This window comes from Coenobita brevimanus, chromosome 26, assembly GCF_032717465.1.
Source record: "Coenobita brevimanus isolate Jiangsu-jjx chromosome 26, ASM3271746v2, whole genome shotgun sequence".
In the NCBI taxonomy this organism is placed as follows: domain Eukaryota; kingdom Metazoa; phylum Arthropoda; class Malacostraca; order Decapoda; family Coenobitidae; genus Coenobita; species Coenobita brevimanus.
In genome coordinates, this window is record NC_136979.1 from 42,120,646 (window position 1) to 42,140,686 (window position 20,041).

At 44.9% G+C, this 20,041-nt stretch overlaps 1 protein-coding gene across 1 annotated transcript in view; it reads left to right on the forward strand.

The window, feature by feature from the left end:
* dpy (fibrillin-like protein dumpy) overlaps positions 1-20,041 on the forward strand; it is a 442,341-nt gene that overhangs the window by 341,927 nt on the left and 80,373 nt on the right. The window contains 3 exon segments of the mRNA XM_080267992.1: positions 977-3,437; positions 9,405-11,895; positions 12,541-12,744. Of these exon segments, the coding sequence (XP_080124118.1) occupies positions 977-3,437; positions 9,405-11,895; positions 12,541-12,744 (5,156 nt within the window).

Consider the following 20,041-nt stretch of genomic DNA (forward strand, 5'->3'; position numbering starts at 1 on the left):
ATCCAGGATTGTGTGGAGAGAATGCTGACTGTCAGACAACAGGACACCGTCCAGTGTGCACCTGTCCTTCTGGAACCACTGGCAACCCAACAGTAAAGTGTTCAGCACTTGCCGTGGACATACATACAATTCCCACACCTATAGCAGGAACTAAACCTCCATCAGTTGAACCAAGTGTCCATCCAGTTTCAGGTTCCTCTACATCACCATCACCTCCAGTAGCAGAGCATGGAACACTCCCCCCTACTGTACCTCCTGTGACTCAACCTCCTTTACCCCCATTACTTCCTTCTTTGCCTGTAGCATGTGAAAACAATGATGAATGCAATTTTGATAACACTTGCCTTAATATGCTGTGCTATGATGCATGTTCTCTTGGTTTTTGTGGTGAAAATGCTGATTGCAGAACTTTTAGTCATAGACCTGTTTGCCTTTGCCCTCCTGGTACAACTGGAGATCCTCAGTTGAAATGCATATCTATTCTTGCTGAAAGTTCAACAACAGAAACTCCCATTGCCGACATTTCACAGGTGCCTGAAGAACCCATTCATCCAATTTCAGATACAACTTCTCGACCACCACCAATAGCTGAAACAAGACCTCCACGGCCAACTTCTACTTCACCACCACCAACACCAGTTCCTTCTTCACCACCACTAATAATTGGTTGCGAAAGTAATGATCAGTGTAAGTTTGGAACAACGTGTGTAAACCGCTTGTGTTTGGACATTTGTCATCAAGATCTTTGTGGTACAGATGCTGAATGCCAGACAATTGGACACAGACCAGTTTGTCTTTGTCCTCCTGGCACAACTGGTAATCCAACAGTAGAATGTCATGCCATAGCAGCTGAACATCCAGAAGTAAAAGAACCCATTGCAGAAATTTCAGATTTTCCCATAGATTTGGATCCAATAAGACCAATAGCAGGCTCAACTACAACTGTACTTCCACCTCTGACAGAAAGAACTACCAGAAGACCAATTTCCATTCTACCTACACCAACTCCACCCCCTATTATTCCACCAATTGCCATTGCCTGTAGAAACAATGATGATTGCACCATGGATAACTCCTGCATCAACAATCTTTGCTATGATGTGTGCAGTCTTGGTGTGTGTGGTGAAGATGCTGATTGTAAAATTGCTGCTCATCGACCTGTGTGTACATGTCCTTCTGAAATGAAGGGAGATCCTACCTCTGGGTGTATTGCCACTCAGACAGAACGTCCAACCACACATCCTGCTCCCCAAGCTGAACATATCCCCACTGAACCAAGTGACCCAGTTCAACCCATTCCAGGAACCACCACCTCAAGACCTCCCCCATTAGTAGAACTACCATCCCCACGACCTCCGTCACCCCCAGTAACACAACCACCTTCCCCACCAACACCTGGTCCAGTGCCAGTTGGTTGTGAAACCTCAGATGAATGTCCTTCAGACAATTCATGTGTGAACAGAATGTGCCTAAATGTGTGCTATCCAGGATTGTGTGGAGAGAATGCTGACTGTCAGACAACTGGACATCGTCCATTGTGCACCTGTCCTCCAGGAACAACTGGTAATCCAACAGTGAAATGTTCAGCACTTGCTGTGGAGACAGAGACAGCTCCCCCACCAGTAGCAGATGCTAAGCCTCCATCAATCGAACCAACTTTACAGCCTATCCCTGGCTCCACCGTAAAACCTCTACCACCACTAATAGAACTCGGAACACGACCTCCTCCAGGACCTTCAGTTACACGACCACCAGCACCTCCAGTTGTTCCTCCTATTATTATTTCTTGTGAGAACAATGATGATTGTGATGTGGACAATTCATGCATCAATATGGTGTGCATAGAGTCTTGTTCCCTTGGATTTTGTGGAGATAACTCAGACTGTCGGACAGTAAAACACAGACCTGTATGTCTTTGTCCTTATGGCACCACTGGAGATCCTCAAAAAAAGTGTTCTGCAATGACCACAGAAACAACTACAAGCAGAGTACCCCCAGTTGCAGAGAGACCAGAAATTGTTGATATACCAATTAACCCAGTTCTGGGGCCAACTACTACTGTGCAGGTTCCAGTAGCTGAGTTGCCGTCTATAAGACCAACAGAAATTCATATTACACATCCACCACCAATACCAACTTCTGCACCAACTGCTGCTGGCTGTGAAAGCACTGATCAGTGTCCCTTTGACAATAGCTGTATAAATAGGCTATGTGTTGATGTATGTCACCCTGGCTTTTGTGGTGAGGACGCAGACTGTAAAACTGTAAGTCATAGACCTACATGCTTATGTCCACCTGGTACAACAGGAAACCCAACATTAAAGTGTATGGCTGTAGCTACAGAAACTCCTATTGTCCATAAACCCATAGGTGAAGAAACAATTGTACCTCCGGGGAAACCAGTTGTTCCGGGAGCTGATCCAAGCATGACAACCCTTCCACCAATAGCTGAATTACCAACACCAACACCCTCTGTGCCTTTTATTCCACGACCAACTCCTTCTCCAGTTATTCCACCATTTATTATAGCATGCGAAAATAATGATGACTGCACAATGGATAACTCCTGCATCAACAACCTGTGCTATGATGTGTGCAGTCTTGGTGTCTGTGGTGAAGATGCTGACTGTAAAGTTGCTGCTCATAGACCAGTGTGTACATGTCCATCAGGAATGAAGGGAGATCCTACCACAGGGTGTATTGCCACTGAGACAGAACGTCCCACCACACATCCTGCTCCGCATGCTGAACATGTCCCCACTGAACCAAGTGACCCAGTTCAACCCATACCAGGTACAACCAGCCAAAGGCCTCCCCCAGTGGTAGAACTACCATCCCCACGGCCTCCATCACCCCCAGTAACACAACCACCTACTCCACCAACACCCGGTCCAGTGCCAGTTGGTTGTGAGACCTCAGCTGAATGTCCTTCGGACAATTCATGTGTGAACAGAATGTGCCTAAATGTGTGCTATCCAGGATTGTGTGGAGAGAATGCCAACTGTCAGACAACTGAACATCGTCCATTGTGCACCTGTCCTCCTGGAACGACTGGTAACCCAACAGTGAAATGTTCAGCACTTGCTGTAGAGACAGAGACAGTTCCCCCACCTTTAGCAGGAACCAAGCCCCCTTCAGTTGAACCAACTCTGCAACCCATCCCTGGTTCCACCACAAGACCTCCACCTCCTTTAGCAGAACACGGAACTCATCCCCCTCCGGGACCTCCAGTTACACGACCACCACCACCTCCAGTTGTTCCCCCACTTCTTGTATCATGTGCAAATAATGATGACTGTGATATGGATAACTCATGCATTAATATGTTATGTTATGACGTTTGTAGTTTGAATACATGTGGGGAGGATGCTGATTGTAAGACACTGCAGCACCGTCCTGTGTGTGTGTGTCCTCCAGGAACTACTGGAGATCCACAGGTCAGTTGTAAGGCTACTTCTGTGGAAAGTGTAACAACATTGCACCCCATAACAGACAGACCACCACACCAGCCAGAGGTCCCATTGCATCCCATTGCTGGTCCATCTTCTGATATGCCACCTGCTATTGCAGAACATCCCACTAGCCGACCACCAGAGCCTATGGCTACTCATCCACCACCTGTTGTTAGCCCTCCACCTATTCAGATAGGATGTGAAAGTACTGAAGATTGTCCTTCGGATTCTTCATGTGTCAGTCATCTGTGTCTTGATATTTGCTACCCTGGACTCTGTGGAGAGAGTGCAGACTGTCAAACTGTGGGTCATAGACCATCTTGCACTTGCCCATCTGGGACGACTGGTAACCCGACAGTTAAGTGCATTGCCCTGCTGACTGAACACCCATCAACAGTAGTACCACTGGCTGACAGTGCAAAAATACCAGATGATGATATCATACCCATCAAGGGTCCTGCAGTCCCTCATCCTCCACCACTGGTTGAATTTCCATCAGAACGACCTACAGTAACCACAATACCACCAAAGAAACCTGCACCAGTAATTATTCCAGAAATTCCTATTGCCTGTGAGAACAATGATGATTGCACCATGGATAACTCATGCATCAACAACCTATGCTATGATGTCTGCAGTCTTGGTGTCTGTGGTGAAGATGCTGACTGTAAAATTGCTGCTCATAGACCTGTATGTACTTGTCCTTTAGGAATGAAGGGAGATCCTACCACTGGGTGTATTGCAACTCAGACAGAACGTCCAACCACACATCCCACTCCCCATGCTGAACATGTCCCCACTGAACCCAGTGACCCAGTTCAACCCATACCAGGAACAACCAGCCCAAGGCCTTCCCCAGTGGCAGAACTACCATCCCCACGGCCCCCATTACCCCCAGTAACACAACCACCTTCCCCACCAACACCTGGTCCAGTGCCAATTGGTTGTGAAACCTCAGATGAATGTCCGTCAGATAATTCATGTGTTAATAGACTGTGCCTAGACATGTGCTATCCAGGTTTTTGTGGACAGAACGCCAACTGTCAGACAACTGGACATCGTCCACTGTGCACCTGTCCTCCTGGAACGACTGGTAACCCAACAGTGAAATGTTCCGCACTTGCTGTAGAGACAGAGACAGTTCCCCCACCTGTAGCTGGAGCTAAGCCCCCATCAATTGAATCACCTCTACAACCCATCCCCGGCTCTACAGTAAGACCTCCACCACCACTAGCAGAACATGGAACACGACCCCCTCCAGGACCTCCAGTTACACGACCACCAGCACCACCAGTTATTGCTCCAGTTATAATTTCATGTAAGAACAATGATGATTGTGATATGGATAATTCATGTATAAATTTGGTTTGCTACAATGCCTGTGTTCTTGGTTTCTGTGGTAAAGATGCAGATTGTATCACTGCTGATCACAGACCAGTATGCCTATGTCCATATGGAACAACAGGAGACCCTCAGGTACAGTGTCAAGCCATTAAAGCAGTCAAACCAGAAATTATTAAACCCATATCAGAGGTAACTCAGCCCCCACCTGGTGAACCCATTAGACCAACTGCTGAACCTCCCTCCACCACTCCTCCACCACTTGTCTCACATCATCCTCCACAACCACCTGTTCGTCCCACTCCAAGACCACCAACCGTACCAACACCACCTCCCATCCCTGTTGGCTGTTCCAGCAATGACGACTGTGATTACGAAAATACCTGTGTCAACAGAATGTGCTTGGATATTTGTTCTGCTGGTTTATGTGGTGAGGACGCAGATTGTAGGACCGTGAGAAACCGTCCATCATGCTTATGTCCACCTGGTACCACCGGTAACCCAACTGTGCAGTGTGTGGCTCTAGAAACTGAGAGGCCTCCTACAGTTCTTCCTCCAGAATCCGAGACCACTTCTTCACCTCCTGACCATCCTGTTGTGCCAGGCTTAGGACCAACCTCTGCTCGTCCTTCACCAGTGGGTGAACACCCCACTCCCAGACCCCCACCCCCACCTCTACCCAGGCCACCAATACCTCCTGTTGTTGCACCAGTAGTGATAGCATGTGAGAACAATGATGAGTGTCCAATGGATAACTCATGTCTAAATTATGCATGTTATGATGCTTGTGTTCTTGGTATCTGTGGAGAAGATGCTGACTGTCTCATTAGTGACCACAGACCAGTGTGCACCTGTCCTCCAGGCACCACAGGTGATCCAACGCAAAGATGCAAGGCTGTTGATAGCTTTACCAGTACTATACCTACACCCATCAAAGGAACATATCCCCCACCCCCAGATAGTCCCATTCACCCAGTGTCTCCACCACCCTCTACACCACATCCTCCTATGGTTGTGATACCACCTCCACGACCAACCACTTCACCCCCTGTAAGACCACCACTGCCTCCCACTCCCCCTCCAGTGCCCATTGGATGTGAAAGTTCAGATGATTGCCCATATGACAATTCCTGCGTTAATCGACTTTGTCTAGACATGTGTCACCAAGGTTTGTGTGGTGAGAATGCAGACTGTCGTACAGATTCACACAAAGTTGTGTGTACCTGCCCTCCTGGAACCACTGGAAATCCAACTTTGAAGTGTACATCGGTTGCAGTATTTATGCCTCCCACACCTCTGCCTCCACTGGCAGGTGCTCAAACATTGCCTCCCGATGATCCATTGGAGCCTTTGCCTGGTCCACCCTCAAGTACACCACAACCTATTGCTGAACACCCATCTCCAAGACCACCTTTGCCTTCTGTACCCACCCCTCCTCCTCCCCCAATTATCCCTCCCATCCATATTGCTTGTGAGAATAATGATGACTGTGATACAGACAACTCCTGTATTAACCTTCTTTGTTATGATGTCTGTTCACTTGGGATCTGTGGAGAAAATGTCGATTGTAAAACTGTTGATCACAGGCCTGTATGTTTGTGTCCTCCTGGTACAACAGGAGACCCTCAGGTACACTGTGATGCAGTTAAAGCAACCCCACCAGAAATTATTAAACCATTATCAGAAGTAACCGATCCCCCAGCTGGTGAGCCTATTAGACCAACTGCTGAACCTCCCTCTACCACTCCCCCACCACTTGTTTCACACCATCCTCCACGGCCATCTGTTCGTCCCACTCCAAGACCACCAGTCGTACCAACACCGCCTCCCATCCCTGTTGGCTGTTCTAGCAATGATGACTGTGATTACGAGAATACCTGTGTTAACAGAATGTGCTTGGATATTTGTTCTGCTGGGTTATGTGGTGAGGACGCAGATTGTAGGACCGTGAGAAACCGTCCATCATGCTTATGTCCACCTGGTACCACTGGTAACCCAACTGTACAGTGTGTGGCTCTAGAAACCGAGAGGCCTCCTACAGTTTTACCACCAGAATCCGAGACCACTTCTTCACCTGACCAGCCTGTTATTCCAGGTTTAGGACCAACTCCTGCTCATCCCCCACCAGTGGGTGAACATCCCACTCCCAGACCCCCACCCCCACCTCTACCCAGGCCACCAATACCTCCTGTTGTTGCACCAGTAGTGATAGCATGTGAGAACAATGATGGGTGTCCAATGGATAACTCATGTCTAAATTACAATTGTTATGATGCTTGTGTTCTTGGTATCTGTGGAGAAGATGCTGACTGTCTCATTAGTGACCACAGACCAGTGTGCACCTGTCCTCCAGGCACCACAGGTGATCCAACACAAAGATGCAAGGCTCTTGATAGCTTTACCAGTACTATACCTACACCCATCAAAGGAACATATCCTCCACCCCCAGACAGTCCCATTCACCCAGTGTCTCCACCACCCTCTACACCACATCCTCCTATGGTAGTGATACCACCTCCACGACCAACCACTTCACCCCCTGTAAGACCACCACCACCTCCCACTCCCCCTCCAGTGCCCATTGGATGTGAAAGTTCAGATGATTGCCCATATGACAATTCCTGCGTTAATCGACTTTGTCTAGACATGTGTCACCAAGGTTTGTGTGGTGAGAATGCAGACTGTCGTACAGATTCACACAAAGTTGTGTGTACCTGCCCTCCTGGAACCACTGGAAATCCAACTTTGAAGTGTACATCAGTTGCAGTATTTATGCCTCCCACACCTCTGCCTCCTCTGGCAGGTGCTCAAACATTGCCTCCCGATGATCCATTGGAGCCTTTGCCTGGTCCACCTTCAAGTACACCACAACCTATTGCTGAACACCCATCTCCAAGACCACCTTTGCCTTCTGTACCCACCCCTCCTCCTCCCCCAATTATCCCTCCCATCCATATTGCTTGTGAGAATAATGATGACTGTGATACAGACAACTCCTGTATTAACCTTCTTTGTTATGATGTCTGTTCACTTGGGATCTGTGGAGAAAATGTTGATTGCAAAACTGTTGATCACAGGCCTGTATGTTTGTGTCCTCCTGGTACAACAGGAGACCCTCAGGTACACTGTGATGCAATTAAAGCAACCCCACCAGAAATTATTAAACCATTATCAGATGTAACGCAGCCCCCAGCTGGTGAGCCTATTAGACCAACTGCTGAACCTCCCTCTACCACTCCCCCACCACTTGTTTCACACCATCCTCCACGGCCATCTGTTCGTCCCACTCCAAGACCACCAGTCGTACCAACACCGCCTCCCATCCCTGTTGGCTGTTCTAGCAATGATGACTGTGATTATGAGAACACCTGTGTTAACAGAATGTGCCTGGATATTTGTTCTGCTGGGTTATGTGGTGAGGACGCAGATTGTAGGACCGTGAGAAACCGACCATCATGCTTATGTCCACCTGGTACCACCGGTAACCCAACTGTGCAGTGTGTGGCTCTAGAAACTGAGCGGCCTCCTACAGTTCTTCCTCCAGAATCCGAGACCACTTCACCTCCTGACCATCCTGTTGTGCCAGGCTTAGGACCAACCTCTGCTCGTCCTTCACCAGTGGGTGAACACCCCACTCCCAGACCCCCACCCCCACCTCTACCCAGGCCACCAATACCTCCTGTTGTTGCACCAGTAGTGATAGCATGTGAGAACAATGATGAGTGTCCAATGGATAACTCATGTCTAAATTATGCATGTTATGATGCTTGTGTTCTTGGTATCTGTGGAGAAGATGCTGACTGTCTCATCAGTGACCACAGACCAGTGTGCACCTGTCCTCCAGGCACCACAGGTGATCCAACGCAAAGATGCAAGGCTCTTGATAGCTTTACCAGTACTATACCTACACCCATCAAAGGAACATATCCTCCACCCCCAGACAGTCCCATTCATCCAGTGTCTCCACCACCCTCTACGCCACATCCTCCCATGGTTGTGATACCACCTCCACGACCAACCACTTCACCTCCTATAAGACCACCACCACCTCCCACTCCCCCTCCAGTGCCCATTGGATGTGAAAGTTCAGATGATTGCCCATATGACAATTCCTGCGTTAATCGACTTTGTCTAGACATGTGTCACCAAGGTTTGTGTGGTGAGAATGCAGACTGTCGTACAGATTCACACAAAGTTGTGTGTACCTGCCCTCCTGGAACCACTGGAAATCCAACTTTGAAGTGTACATCAGTTGCAGTATTTATGCCTCCCACACCTCTGCCTCCACTGGCAGGTGCTCAAACATTGCCTCCTGATGATCCATTGGAGCCTTTGCCTGGTCCACCCTCAAGTACACCACAACCTATAGCTGAACACCCATCTCCAAGACCACCTTTGCCTTCTGTACCCACCCCTCCTCCTCCCCCCATTATCCCCTCCATCCATATTGCTTGTGAGAATAATGATGACTGTGATACAGACAACTCCTGTATTAACCTTCTTTGTTATGATGTCTGTTCACTTGGGATCTGTGGAGATAATGTTGATTGCAAAACTGTTGATCACAGGCCTGTATGTTTGTGTCCTCCTGGTACAACAGGAGACCCTCAGGTACACTGTGATGCAATTAAAGCAATCCCACCAGAAATTATTAAACCTTTATCAGATGTAACACAGCCCCCAGCTGGTGAGCCTATTAGACCAACTGCTGAACCTCCCTCTACCACTCCCCCACCACTTGTCTCACACCGTCCTCCACGGCCACCTGTTCGTCCCACCCCAAAACCACCAGTCGTACCAACACCGCCTCCCATCCCTGTTGGCTGTTCCAGCAATGACGACTGTGATTACGAGAATACCTGTGTCAACAGAATGTGCCTGGATATTTGTTCTGCTGGATTATGTGGTGAGGATGCAGATTGTAGGACCGTGAGAAACCGACCATCATGCTTATGTCCACCTGGTACCACTGGTAACCCAACTGTACAGTGTGTGGCACTAGAAACTGAGCGGCCTCCTACAGTTCTTCCACCAGAGTCTGAGACCACTTCTTTACCTCCTGACCAACCTGTTGTGCCAGGTTTAGGACCAACCTCTGCTCATCCCCCACCAGTGGGTGAACATCCCACTCCCAGACCTCCACCCCCACCTCTACCCAGGCCACCAATACCTCCTGTTGTTGCACCAGTAGTGATAGCATGCAAGAACAATGATGAGTGTCCAATGGACAATTCTTGCCTCAATTACTTATGCTATGATACTTGTGCTCTTGGTATCTGTGGAGAAGATGCTGACTGTCTCATCAGTGATCACAGACCAGTGTGCACCTGCCCTCCAGGCACCACAGGTGATCCAACTCAGAGATGCAAGGCTGTTGATAGCTTTACCAGTACTATACCTACACCCATCAAAGGCACATATCCCCCACCCCCAGATAGTCCCATTCACCCAGTGTCTCCACCACCCTCTACGCCATATCCTCCTATGGTCGTGATACCACCTCCACGACCAACCACTTCACCCCCTGTAAGACCACCACCACCTCCCACTCCCCCTCCAGTGCCCATTGGATGTGAAAGTTCAGATGATTGCCCATATGACAATTCCTGCGTTAATCGACTTTGTCTAGACATGTGTCACCAAGGTTTGTGTGGTGAGAATGCAGACTGTCGTACAGATTCACACAAAGTTGTGTGTACCTGCCCTCCTGGAACCACTGGAAATCCAACTTTGAAGTGTACATCAGTTGCAGTATTTATGCCTCCCACACCTCTGCCTCCACTGACAGGTACTCAAACATTGCCTCCCGATGATCCATTGGAGCCTTTGCCTGGTCCACCCTCAAGTACACCACAACCTATTGCTGAACACCCATCTCCAAGACCACCTTTGCCTTCTGTACCCACCCCTCGTCCTCCCCCCATTATCCCACCCATCCATATTGCTTGTGAGAATAATGATGACTGTGATACAGACAACTCCTGTATTAACCTTCTTTGTTATGATGTATGTTCACTTGGCATTTGTGGCGAAAATTCTGATTGCCAGACTTTAGACCACCGTCCAGTCTGTGTCTGTCCAAGTGGCACAACTGGTGACCCTCAGATTAGCTGCTTTAGCCTTCTGGTTGATGAACCAACCACTTTACCTCCTCCTGTTGGCATTACAAGTGAACTTCCAGAAACTCCAGTTCTGCCAGTGCCTGGACCCACTACACCTTCACCTGCACCAGTTACTGAAACACCACCTCCCCGGACAAGGCCGCCATCACTTCCGCGTCCTGTTCATCCCTCAACTGAAGCTCCACTTCCCATTGGGTGTACTACCAGTGGTGAATGTGCATTTGATGAAAAGTGTTACAATCATTTGTGTGTAAAGGCTTGTAGTGTTTTGCCTTGTGAAGCAGACTCTGAATGTATTGCCCAGATGCATGAAGCAGTGTGCACACCAGTGCCTCCTCTAACAGAGAGGCCAGAGTGTGTAGTGGATCAGGACTGCTTCACCACCCAAATTTGCATCCATAGTGTATGTCGAGATGTTTGTCTTGCTAGCAATCCCTGTGCCCCCATGGCTGTATGTGTTGGTGAGAACCATCGTCCCCGCTGTCACTGCCCTCCAGGATATATTGGCAATCCATTTGTTTCCTGTCATCTACCAGCACCACCTACCCCACCACCTCAGCCTACACCACATCCAGAGTGCCTTGTTGATGATGATTGTCCATATCATTTGGCTTGCCTCAACCAGCATTGCCGTGATCCTTGCCTCCAGAGACAAGTTTGCGGATTCAATGCTGAGTGTGTGGTTACAGTCCATACCCCAACTTGTATCTGTAGACCAGGATACTCGGGTAATCCATATGTTCAGTGTTACCCACCAACCACTCCTGCTCCCACAACTGCACCACCTGAACTTTTGCCACAGTGCATTCGGAATGAGGACTGCCCATATGACGAAGCTTGTTATAATGAAAACTGCAAGAATCCGTGTGTGGTGTCCAATCCATGCTCCCCTACAGCAGTGTGTGATGCAGTGAAGCACCGTGCAGTTTGTTCGTGTCTACCCCCTCTCACCGGTGATCCCTTCCTTCAGTGTACCACCAGTAAGAAGTCACTCCTCATCCTTTCTTACTCTTCTTTGTTCACGCATGTCAGAGCACGATGCATGTTTTTCTTAGTCCTGTACTTCTTTTTGTTTTATTTAGTTTCAGCTTCAGCATTTAAAGTTTGCATTGTTCAGTTATGCATCCAGGAGCCTGCACTGTTTGAGTCTGCACCATGAAGCCTGCATCGTACATCCTGCATCGTCCATTCTTTAAACTGCATCTTAAACTATGTGCATCAATGAATCTTTCATTTCTCAGCATTGGTAAACTGTATCTAAGCTTTACTGTCAGTCTGCTTTTCATGTATATATATATATGTATACAGTACAGTTTCCATAATTATGACCCAGTAAAAATATGTTCAAGTTGATAAGTTATTATAATTCTTATTCTGTATAAATGACCAACTGCCCTGGCTATGTATGAGAATCAGTTAATTACTAGATTCAGTTAACATCTCAACTCCAGCATATCATGGATTAGCTTCTCATGAGGCACTGTCATTTATATGTAACTGCTGTACTGTCTTATGAGCTAATGTGGATTACAGACCAAGAGTTCCATGATAGCTGTCAGTTGTGGTGTGGTTGATGCATACTTACTCTAACCTCCTTTCTCCTTTTATCCCTCCTACCACCCTAGTTGAAATCACGACACCAAAACCAGAGTGCATTGTGGATGGAGAATGCAGTGACAGTCTGGCTTGTATTCAGCAGCGCTGCCAGAACCCTTGTGCTGTCTATGATAACTGTGCTCCAAATGCAGAGTGTCATGTTACCCATCACCGGGCAATATGTTCTTGCCCTGATGGCTACAGAGGCAACCCTGACATACAGTGTTTTGTGGGTAAGCTCCCTGATCATTTTATTCTTACTCTTTTATTGAATCATGCATTTCATTGGATATCGTGTTGTTAGCCAATCTTTGTTTTCATACTTACTCAGTCCATTTATATATTTCTTATTTTATTCTTGCATTCTCCATATGATTTTATTGGGCTTAGGAAAAGCCTCACATACTGAAGGGTTTGTTGAAGGCTTCATGTACAATATTTTCTCTAATTTAAAATTCTCTTCAAAATTAAATACTTTGGAGACAGCAAGAATAAAATAATATATACGTTATCAGATTGAACAAGTGAAAGTCATGAAGGTGACCTGGGACTTGTAAGATTATTAATACTGTAACACTTTTTTTTTTTTTTTTTTTTTTTTTTTTTTTTTTTGAGTACTGCACATGTACAGTGTATATAGAGTAAATGTAGTACTGACTGACTGGGACTGTTTGACAAGATAATGACTAACTCTCGGGGGAGCACCTACTGTATGGCTTAGTATGTAAAGATATTGGTGATTGGATTTCAGTGACTACAAGCTTTGTGTGTTGACTGCCACTAACAAATGACAGTACTCAGTGAGTGCATTACAGTATTGCATAGACATAAGTGGCTGAATTACAATACATCAAATTGTATCCATCAAATATATGATGGATATTCAGTTATCTCCCAGGACTGCTTAACATATTTAGCATACTAGTATATTGACTGTATCCATGAATATACCAGTTACACAGCTGACATACTTGTATAAGGAAGTGTACATGTTTTATTAATGTAAATGTACCACACATTGATAAATTATTATATTTTCCAGTCAAGTAAGTACACCCATTTCCATTGTAGGCAGGTGAAGCTTAATGCCTGACAGCAGTTTACTGGCATGCTTTGGGCTATGATTCATGAACAGAGATGTCTGTAGTATGCCAGGCTAAACCTGTGGTTGCCAGAGTCTTCCATGAAATCATTTAATATCAACACTCCACAAATTCCCATGGACTGCTAATGCTTTGTTAAATAACTGTATGAGGATTTACTTTGGCTAGACTTGTCCTGTAGCTGTAAACATAGCTGGCCATTGAGACCAAGTGTAGATTTGGACATTCCTCTTGGAGGGAGGGTGTTAATCAGATTTCACCCTGCCTCATACTGGCAAAGTACAACTGAGTAAGGGTTGTGTGTAGGGAGAGTGATGCATGTGAAAGTCAGAGTGTTGTAGTATCTATGTTTGTGTGTGTCAGGTAGTGTGTCATCAGTATGAACTGTTCTGGTATATGCAAACATTTGAAAGGATATGCTACTTGCACCTAGTACTGTATAAATATCCACCACAGATTTGGTTTCATATCTAAGACTTGGGCACCCATGTATTGCAAGGCAACTCTGACACCACCAGACCATTGTATCTCCAGAACTGTTCATCTCTAATTAAATGAAAAATTCCTCTCTGAATGTCTTCTCTAAATAAGTTTGAGTTGGACAACAGCAAACTTGAATTGTCAGTATGATTTTAATGGAATGTGATCTCTCGCAACATCTGTTACAAGCTGGATTAAGGGGATGAACTGTGCGTGATGGAAATAAGTAACTGAATGTGATATAAATAAATAAGATTAAGGCGTCTGGCAATAGATAGATAGATAGATAGTTTATACAGATCATCCATAAACAACTTGCTTGATTTTTTCCACAAAATGTTGAGTGAGTATGACAGGAATAAAATAGTAGATATCCATTATTTAAGTTTCAAAAGGCATTCAACAAGTGCCTTACATCAGCGTAATGTCAGAAGTGTGTGCACTCGATATTAAAAAGGAGATTACACACTGGATAGAAAACTGGCTTCCATAATTGATAGGAAACAGTGAGCAGTGATCAGCAGGAAATATTCTGATTAGGCATCAGTCACTTCTGGAGTTTCACAAGGGTCAGTACTTGGTCCACTCCTGTTTATCACTCATATCATTGACACAGATGTTGGTCTGTTAAGTGTGATCACAAAGTTTGCAGATGTCGTCAAACTTGGAGTAAATGTGATCAGTCATGAAAGGATTGAAAAACTCCAAGAGGTCTTGTGGAGGCTTGGGGAAATGTTTGAGACATGGCAAGTGCCACTTAATTTTAAAAAATGCGAAATACTGACCATGTAAATCCCAAGTCAGACTATTCACTTTGGGGGAGAACTTTGAGGATGACTGACATGGAAAAGTATTTGGATATACTGATCAGCAGTGACCTAAAAGTTTCAAAAAAGTGCACAAAGTAGAGAAAATGGCCCTGATATTGCTAGGCTACATCCAGAGGCTGTTTTGTTATAGCAGTAGAGATTGTTCTTACACTCTATAACTCTTAACACAGCTGCTTCTGGAGCACACTTTGCAGTTCTGGTCACCTACACTGAGGAAGGATGTAAATCAACTTGAAAGAGTTCGAGCTAGAGCTACTAAACATATTCCGTCCATCAGGGATCACCTAAGGGCTCTGGGACGATTTTCATTAGAAACTCATAGACTACAATGTCAGCTCACTGAAGTGTTTAAAATACTGAATGAGTTTGACAATTTTGACCACAGAAAGTTGTTAGTCTCAACACGAACTCAGCATGCAACCTTGGTTGGAAGCTGGAACTGAAAATATTTAACACCATATATGTGAAAACTATTGCACATACAGATACAAGATCTGCTCCACCTGGAACAGACTCAGCTTGGATGTTATACTAGCACTACAGTAGAGCAGTTTAAAAGAAACCCTTGTAGGATCATACTCAAACTAGATTAAGTGTGTAATAGTTACGCATTGCCAAGCATATACTCCCCGGTATGGACTGCAAGGTCTTTAAGATACTAGCTTTTGCTTGTAAGTCCCTGTGACTCTGTGTGTGTGTGTGTGTGTGTATAAATATATATATATATATATATATATATATATATATATATATATATCTATATATCTATATATATATATATATATATATACACACACACACACACACTCAACCCCCTGCTATTGCGCCTAATTGGTCACAGGAAACGCGCGTGATAGCTGAATGCGTGATAGCTGAACTGAACAATTAATGGGAAAATTTCTAATTGGTTTTTCGGTGGCCCATTTTTCTAACTTTTAACCATTTTATGCCTATGATTTCCTGCCAATCTCTCCTCTGACATGAAATAAAGCATTATTATATTAATAATAACAGTATAATGAATAAATAAACAACATAAAAGGCCATCAAACTTTTATAAGGATTACGGCTTGGGTGGTTTGATTGGTTCCGAGGCTTGGGAGTGGCTTAGTTGCCACCAGATCTCTTTGGCTGTCTCCATTTCTTTAGTGTCCACAGCTAAACGGGGTATCACGTGGTACCTTAAATCAGGAATGGCTGAGGAACATTTAAGTGGAACAAAACTTGGACGCTATCACACACGTTCCTCACACTGTCGTCAGAGCCCCGTCTCAGTTGTAAACACGTGATTACTTTATCGACATCACAGTTTTTTCGGCATAAGAAATATTAACTCTTTATAAGGGTTTCAAAACGATTGATATTTATTCTAAAATACAATATTAATAAGTATTCAGCGTTAGGCTAAATTTCAGTGCTGTGGTACGATATGTATTCTTTCGAGCCAAATGGGTTTTGGTCACTGTTTTGCCCGTCGAGTCCTCGGCAGGAATCTGTTTAGGTGCATTCCAAATGCCCGTGCTATAATCGGGAATTTTACCACGTTACCGTTCCGATTAACCATCGTATCCTCTGCAAACCTCGTATGAAGTGCCGTGTGAATAAGTTTCGCTTAGCCTGTCTTCAAACTTGACGTGTGATAGCGGTCTTGGGGTGTGTGATAGCATGTATGGTTGTGCATTTGATGTGTGCGTGATAGCAGATCAGCGTCATAGCTGAACGCGTGATAGCAGAGGGTTGTGTGTATATATATATATATATATATATATATATATATTTACAGCTACCGCGAGTTGACTTAGGACCTTCCCCCCACAAGGTATTAAAAAACACAGAAATCATAGTACAGTATATCACAGTGTTTGTTCATGAAATGCCATTCACTAATATGAAATCACGTTTTCGTTTGTTTTTCAGGACCAGTTGATGCGTTTTGGCATGGAATCACTTACATCTCTAAAGTAATCTAAGAACATTTCTTTGCACCAAACATTTGTCATTTCAGTCTTGAGGTTGGCCAGATTGGGTGTCTTCTTCTCTCCCATGATTTTCTTCATCTTTGCCCAGCAGTTTTCTATCAGATTTAGATCCAGACTGTGGCCAGGCCAGTCGAAGACCTCAATCCGATTATCCTGAAGCCATTTTGTCACCTTTCTTGACTTGTGACATGGAGCTGAATTGTGCATGGAAAAAGTCATACCCTGAATAGCATAAAAGTTTAACAAATGATCTTTCAGAACATGAATGTACTGGCCATCATTCATCATCAAGTTCTTAGGAAGAAAGTAGAGGTCTCCCCTTCCCGTTTCACCTCAGAAACACCCCCATACCATTACTGATTGTGGGTGCTTAACAGTCGGCACCATGTAAGCAGGGTCATATTGACTAGGGGAGGCAGGGCAATGAACTTTGGCAGAACATACCTGGCACACCTGAAATGTGCTTTCATCGGAAAACATAACTTCTCCACTCATCTGATGTCCAGTGTGCATACTTCTTGGCGAACTGAAATGCGTTGCTTCTTCATGCGGTCAGTGAGAAGCGGTTTCTTGGCTGCGGTGCGGCTTGACAAACCCACCTTCTTTCTAGCGGTGTTATATAGTTCGAATTGAGAAGTCTTGTAACAGCTGGGGATGCATTCTCTTCAATTCTGCTGCTGTTCCTGATTACTTCCCTCTTCAGAAGCATATCTGTACCTCTGGAAGTCGTCCTCTTCTTTCCACTGTCGTGCTTGTGCTCTGGTACGACATCAGGTGCCAGGCCACGCACTGCAGCAAGAATCTTCATGATGGTTGACTTTGCGCATCCAGTACGTTCACAAATCTTGTTGATAGGGACATTATTCTGCCTCCATGCAATGATATGGACCCTCTCATCCCTTGAGCTGTACTTTCCAGGCATGACAACTCGACTCTAGGAAAATAACAGGGCAAACAGTAATGCTATGAAAAAAGAGAGAGGTGCAAGCTCGGAGCAACGAGAACAAATGCTCCCACTCTCGCTTCTAGGCAAGCACTGATTTGCTGAGTGTTTCACCGCCTCCAGCCAACACCAGAGGAGTTGCCAGTTACTTCTTGCCCCCAAAATTCATTTGGTAGAGGTGGAAACATAAAGCAAAGACAGGCAACTCTCCCATAGTAATTCTGTGTGTAGATTCTAAGTCAGTTTGCTGTGGGTATATATATATATATATATATATATATATATATATATACTTTCTGTATACAGTAATCCCTCATTTATCCAGACATAATACAGTGGGGCACCAATTTTCGCGCCTAATTGGGTCCAAAAATAATGCGCGAAAGTGGAATTAGCGAAAGTTGGGGCATTGTCTTTATGGCAAAAAGGCTAATAGGTTCCCGGTTATCCTAAAGTAACATCAGATTTTCATTTTCACGTGCAATACAGTACATCAAATCACTATTGTACATTGCATTGTGAGATACAAACAATAAAAACTGTACAGTACACATTATATGAGGAGAAACATACCACAGAGACCAGGTTGAGGTGTTTAATGGATGTTGGGGGTAAGTATCCGAGGCGCGTGGCGGGCTTATTTAGCCACTTTTTATCGCCACCACTGCCTCCCGGCCCTCCCCCCACACCACCAGGCTCTCCCCCCACACCACCAGGCCCTTTCCCCACACTACCAGGTATAGTAGAGGCCACTGAACTGTGAGAATCCAACACAATGGAGCTAGCACGCTCGTACGCAATGGCGGGAATGGGTGGACAGAGTGTTGACATGACGTCATTCAAGATGGCGGTGGGTTGCGGGCGGGCGGTGCAGGAAATTCAAAGTTCAAAATATTGTCCCAAACCCAAAATTTGTGCGCGAAAATCGATTTTTTTCAAGCGAAAGTGGAAGTTAGGGAATATTTGGTGCATGCCGCGAAAGTGGATTCCGCGAATCCTGCTGTAGCGAAAGTTGGTGCACTACTGTAGAGCCAAAGGCATGCCTGGGTAGTGGCAACATATGGATAATGAACACTATTCCTCTACCACACCCAGACCCTACATATACCCACCTCCAACATATACTTAACTTATATGTACAGTACCTGTGCCTAATTTGGCAGTGTTTTTCAGTCATTCAGGCATATTTAGACATCAAAACACTTTTAGGAATATGCAAAGTAATGTTAAACACCAAAAAAAACATGCAGAAAAAGCAGTGAAAACCAAAAAACACCCTACCTAAAGACTGCCGTATATACAATACCCCTCCTTATTTTGGCAGTGTTTTCTGGTCATTCTGCCATAGTTTGACATCAGAACATACATAGGATTATCCAAAATAATTTTCAACACCAAGAAAACCATGCAAAAATATAACTGAAAACCAAAAAACACCCTACATATACATGACTGTATGTACAATACCCCTCCTAAGTTTGGCATTGTTTTTAGGTCAATCTGCCATATTTAGACATCAAAACACACAAAAGAATATCCAAAGTAATGCTAAACATCAAGAAAACCATGAAAAAAAAAAAAAAATTAAAACTGAAAAACACCCTTCCTATGCATCACTGTATGTACACTCGATCAAAATAGTATCGGTGCACAGGGGGTCCGATGCCTACTGAAAAGGTTTGAACAACTGCTGACACTACCAACGTCTCATTGTGTATTATCAATGTCTATATACTGTAAACATTACATTTGCTATATGTTTGCAAGAGGATATTGCTAGTTGGCAATATATGACACCTCCCGACATCAAGGCTACCAACCTGTGGTAGGTCGGATACTAATATTTCAGTGACCTTCGTTCTGTGGTCCCAAATGTTTCACGCATGTTGTGCACCGATACTTTTTTGATCGAGTGTACAGTACCCCTCCTAATTTTGGCACTGTTTTCAGGTAAGTCTGCCATATGTGGCCATCAAAACACACATAGGAATATCCAAAGTAATGCTAAACACCAAGAAAACCATGAAAAAAAAATTGAAAACCAAAAAAACACCTGACCCCTACACCACTGTATTTACAGTACCCATCCTAATTTTGGCACTGTTTTCAGGTCAGTCTGCCATATTTAGACATCAAAACACACAGGAATATCCAAAGTAGTGCAAACACCATGAAAACCATGAGAAAAAAAAACA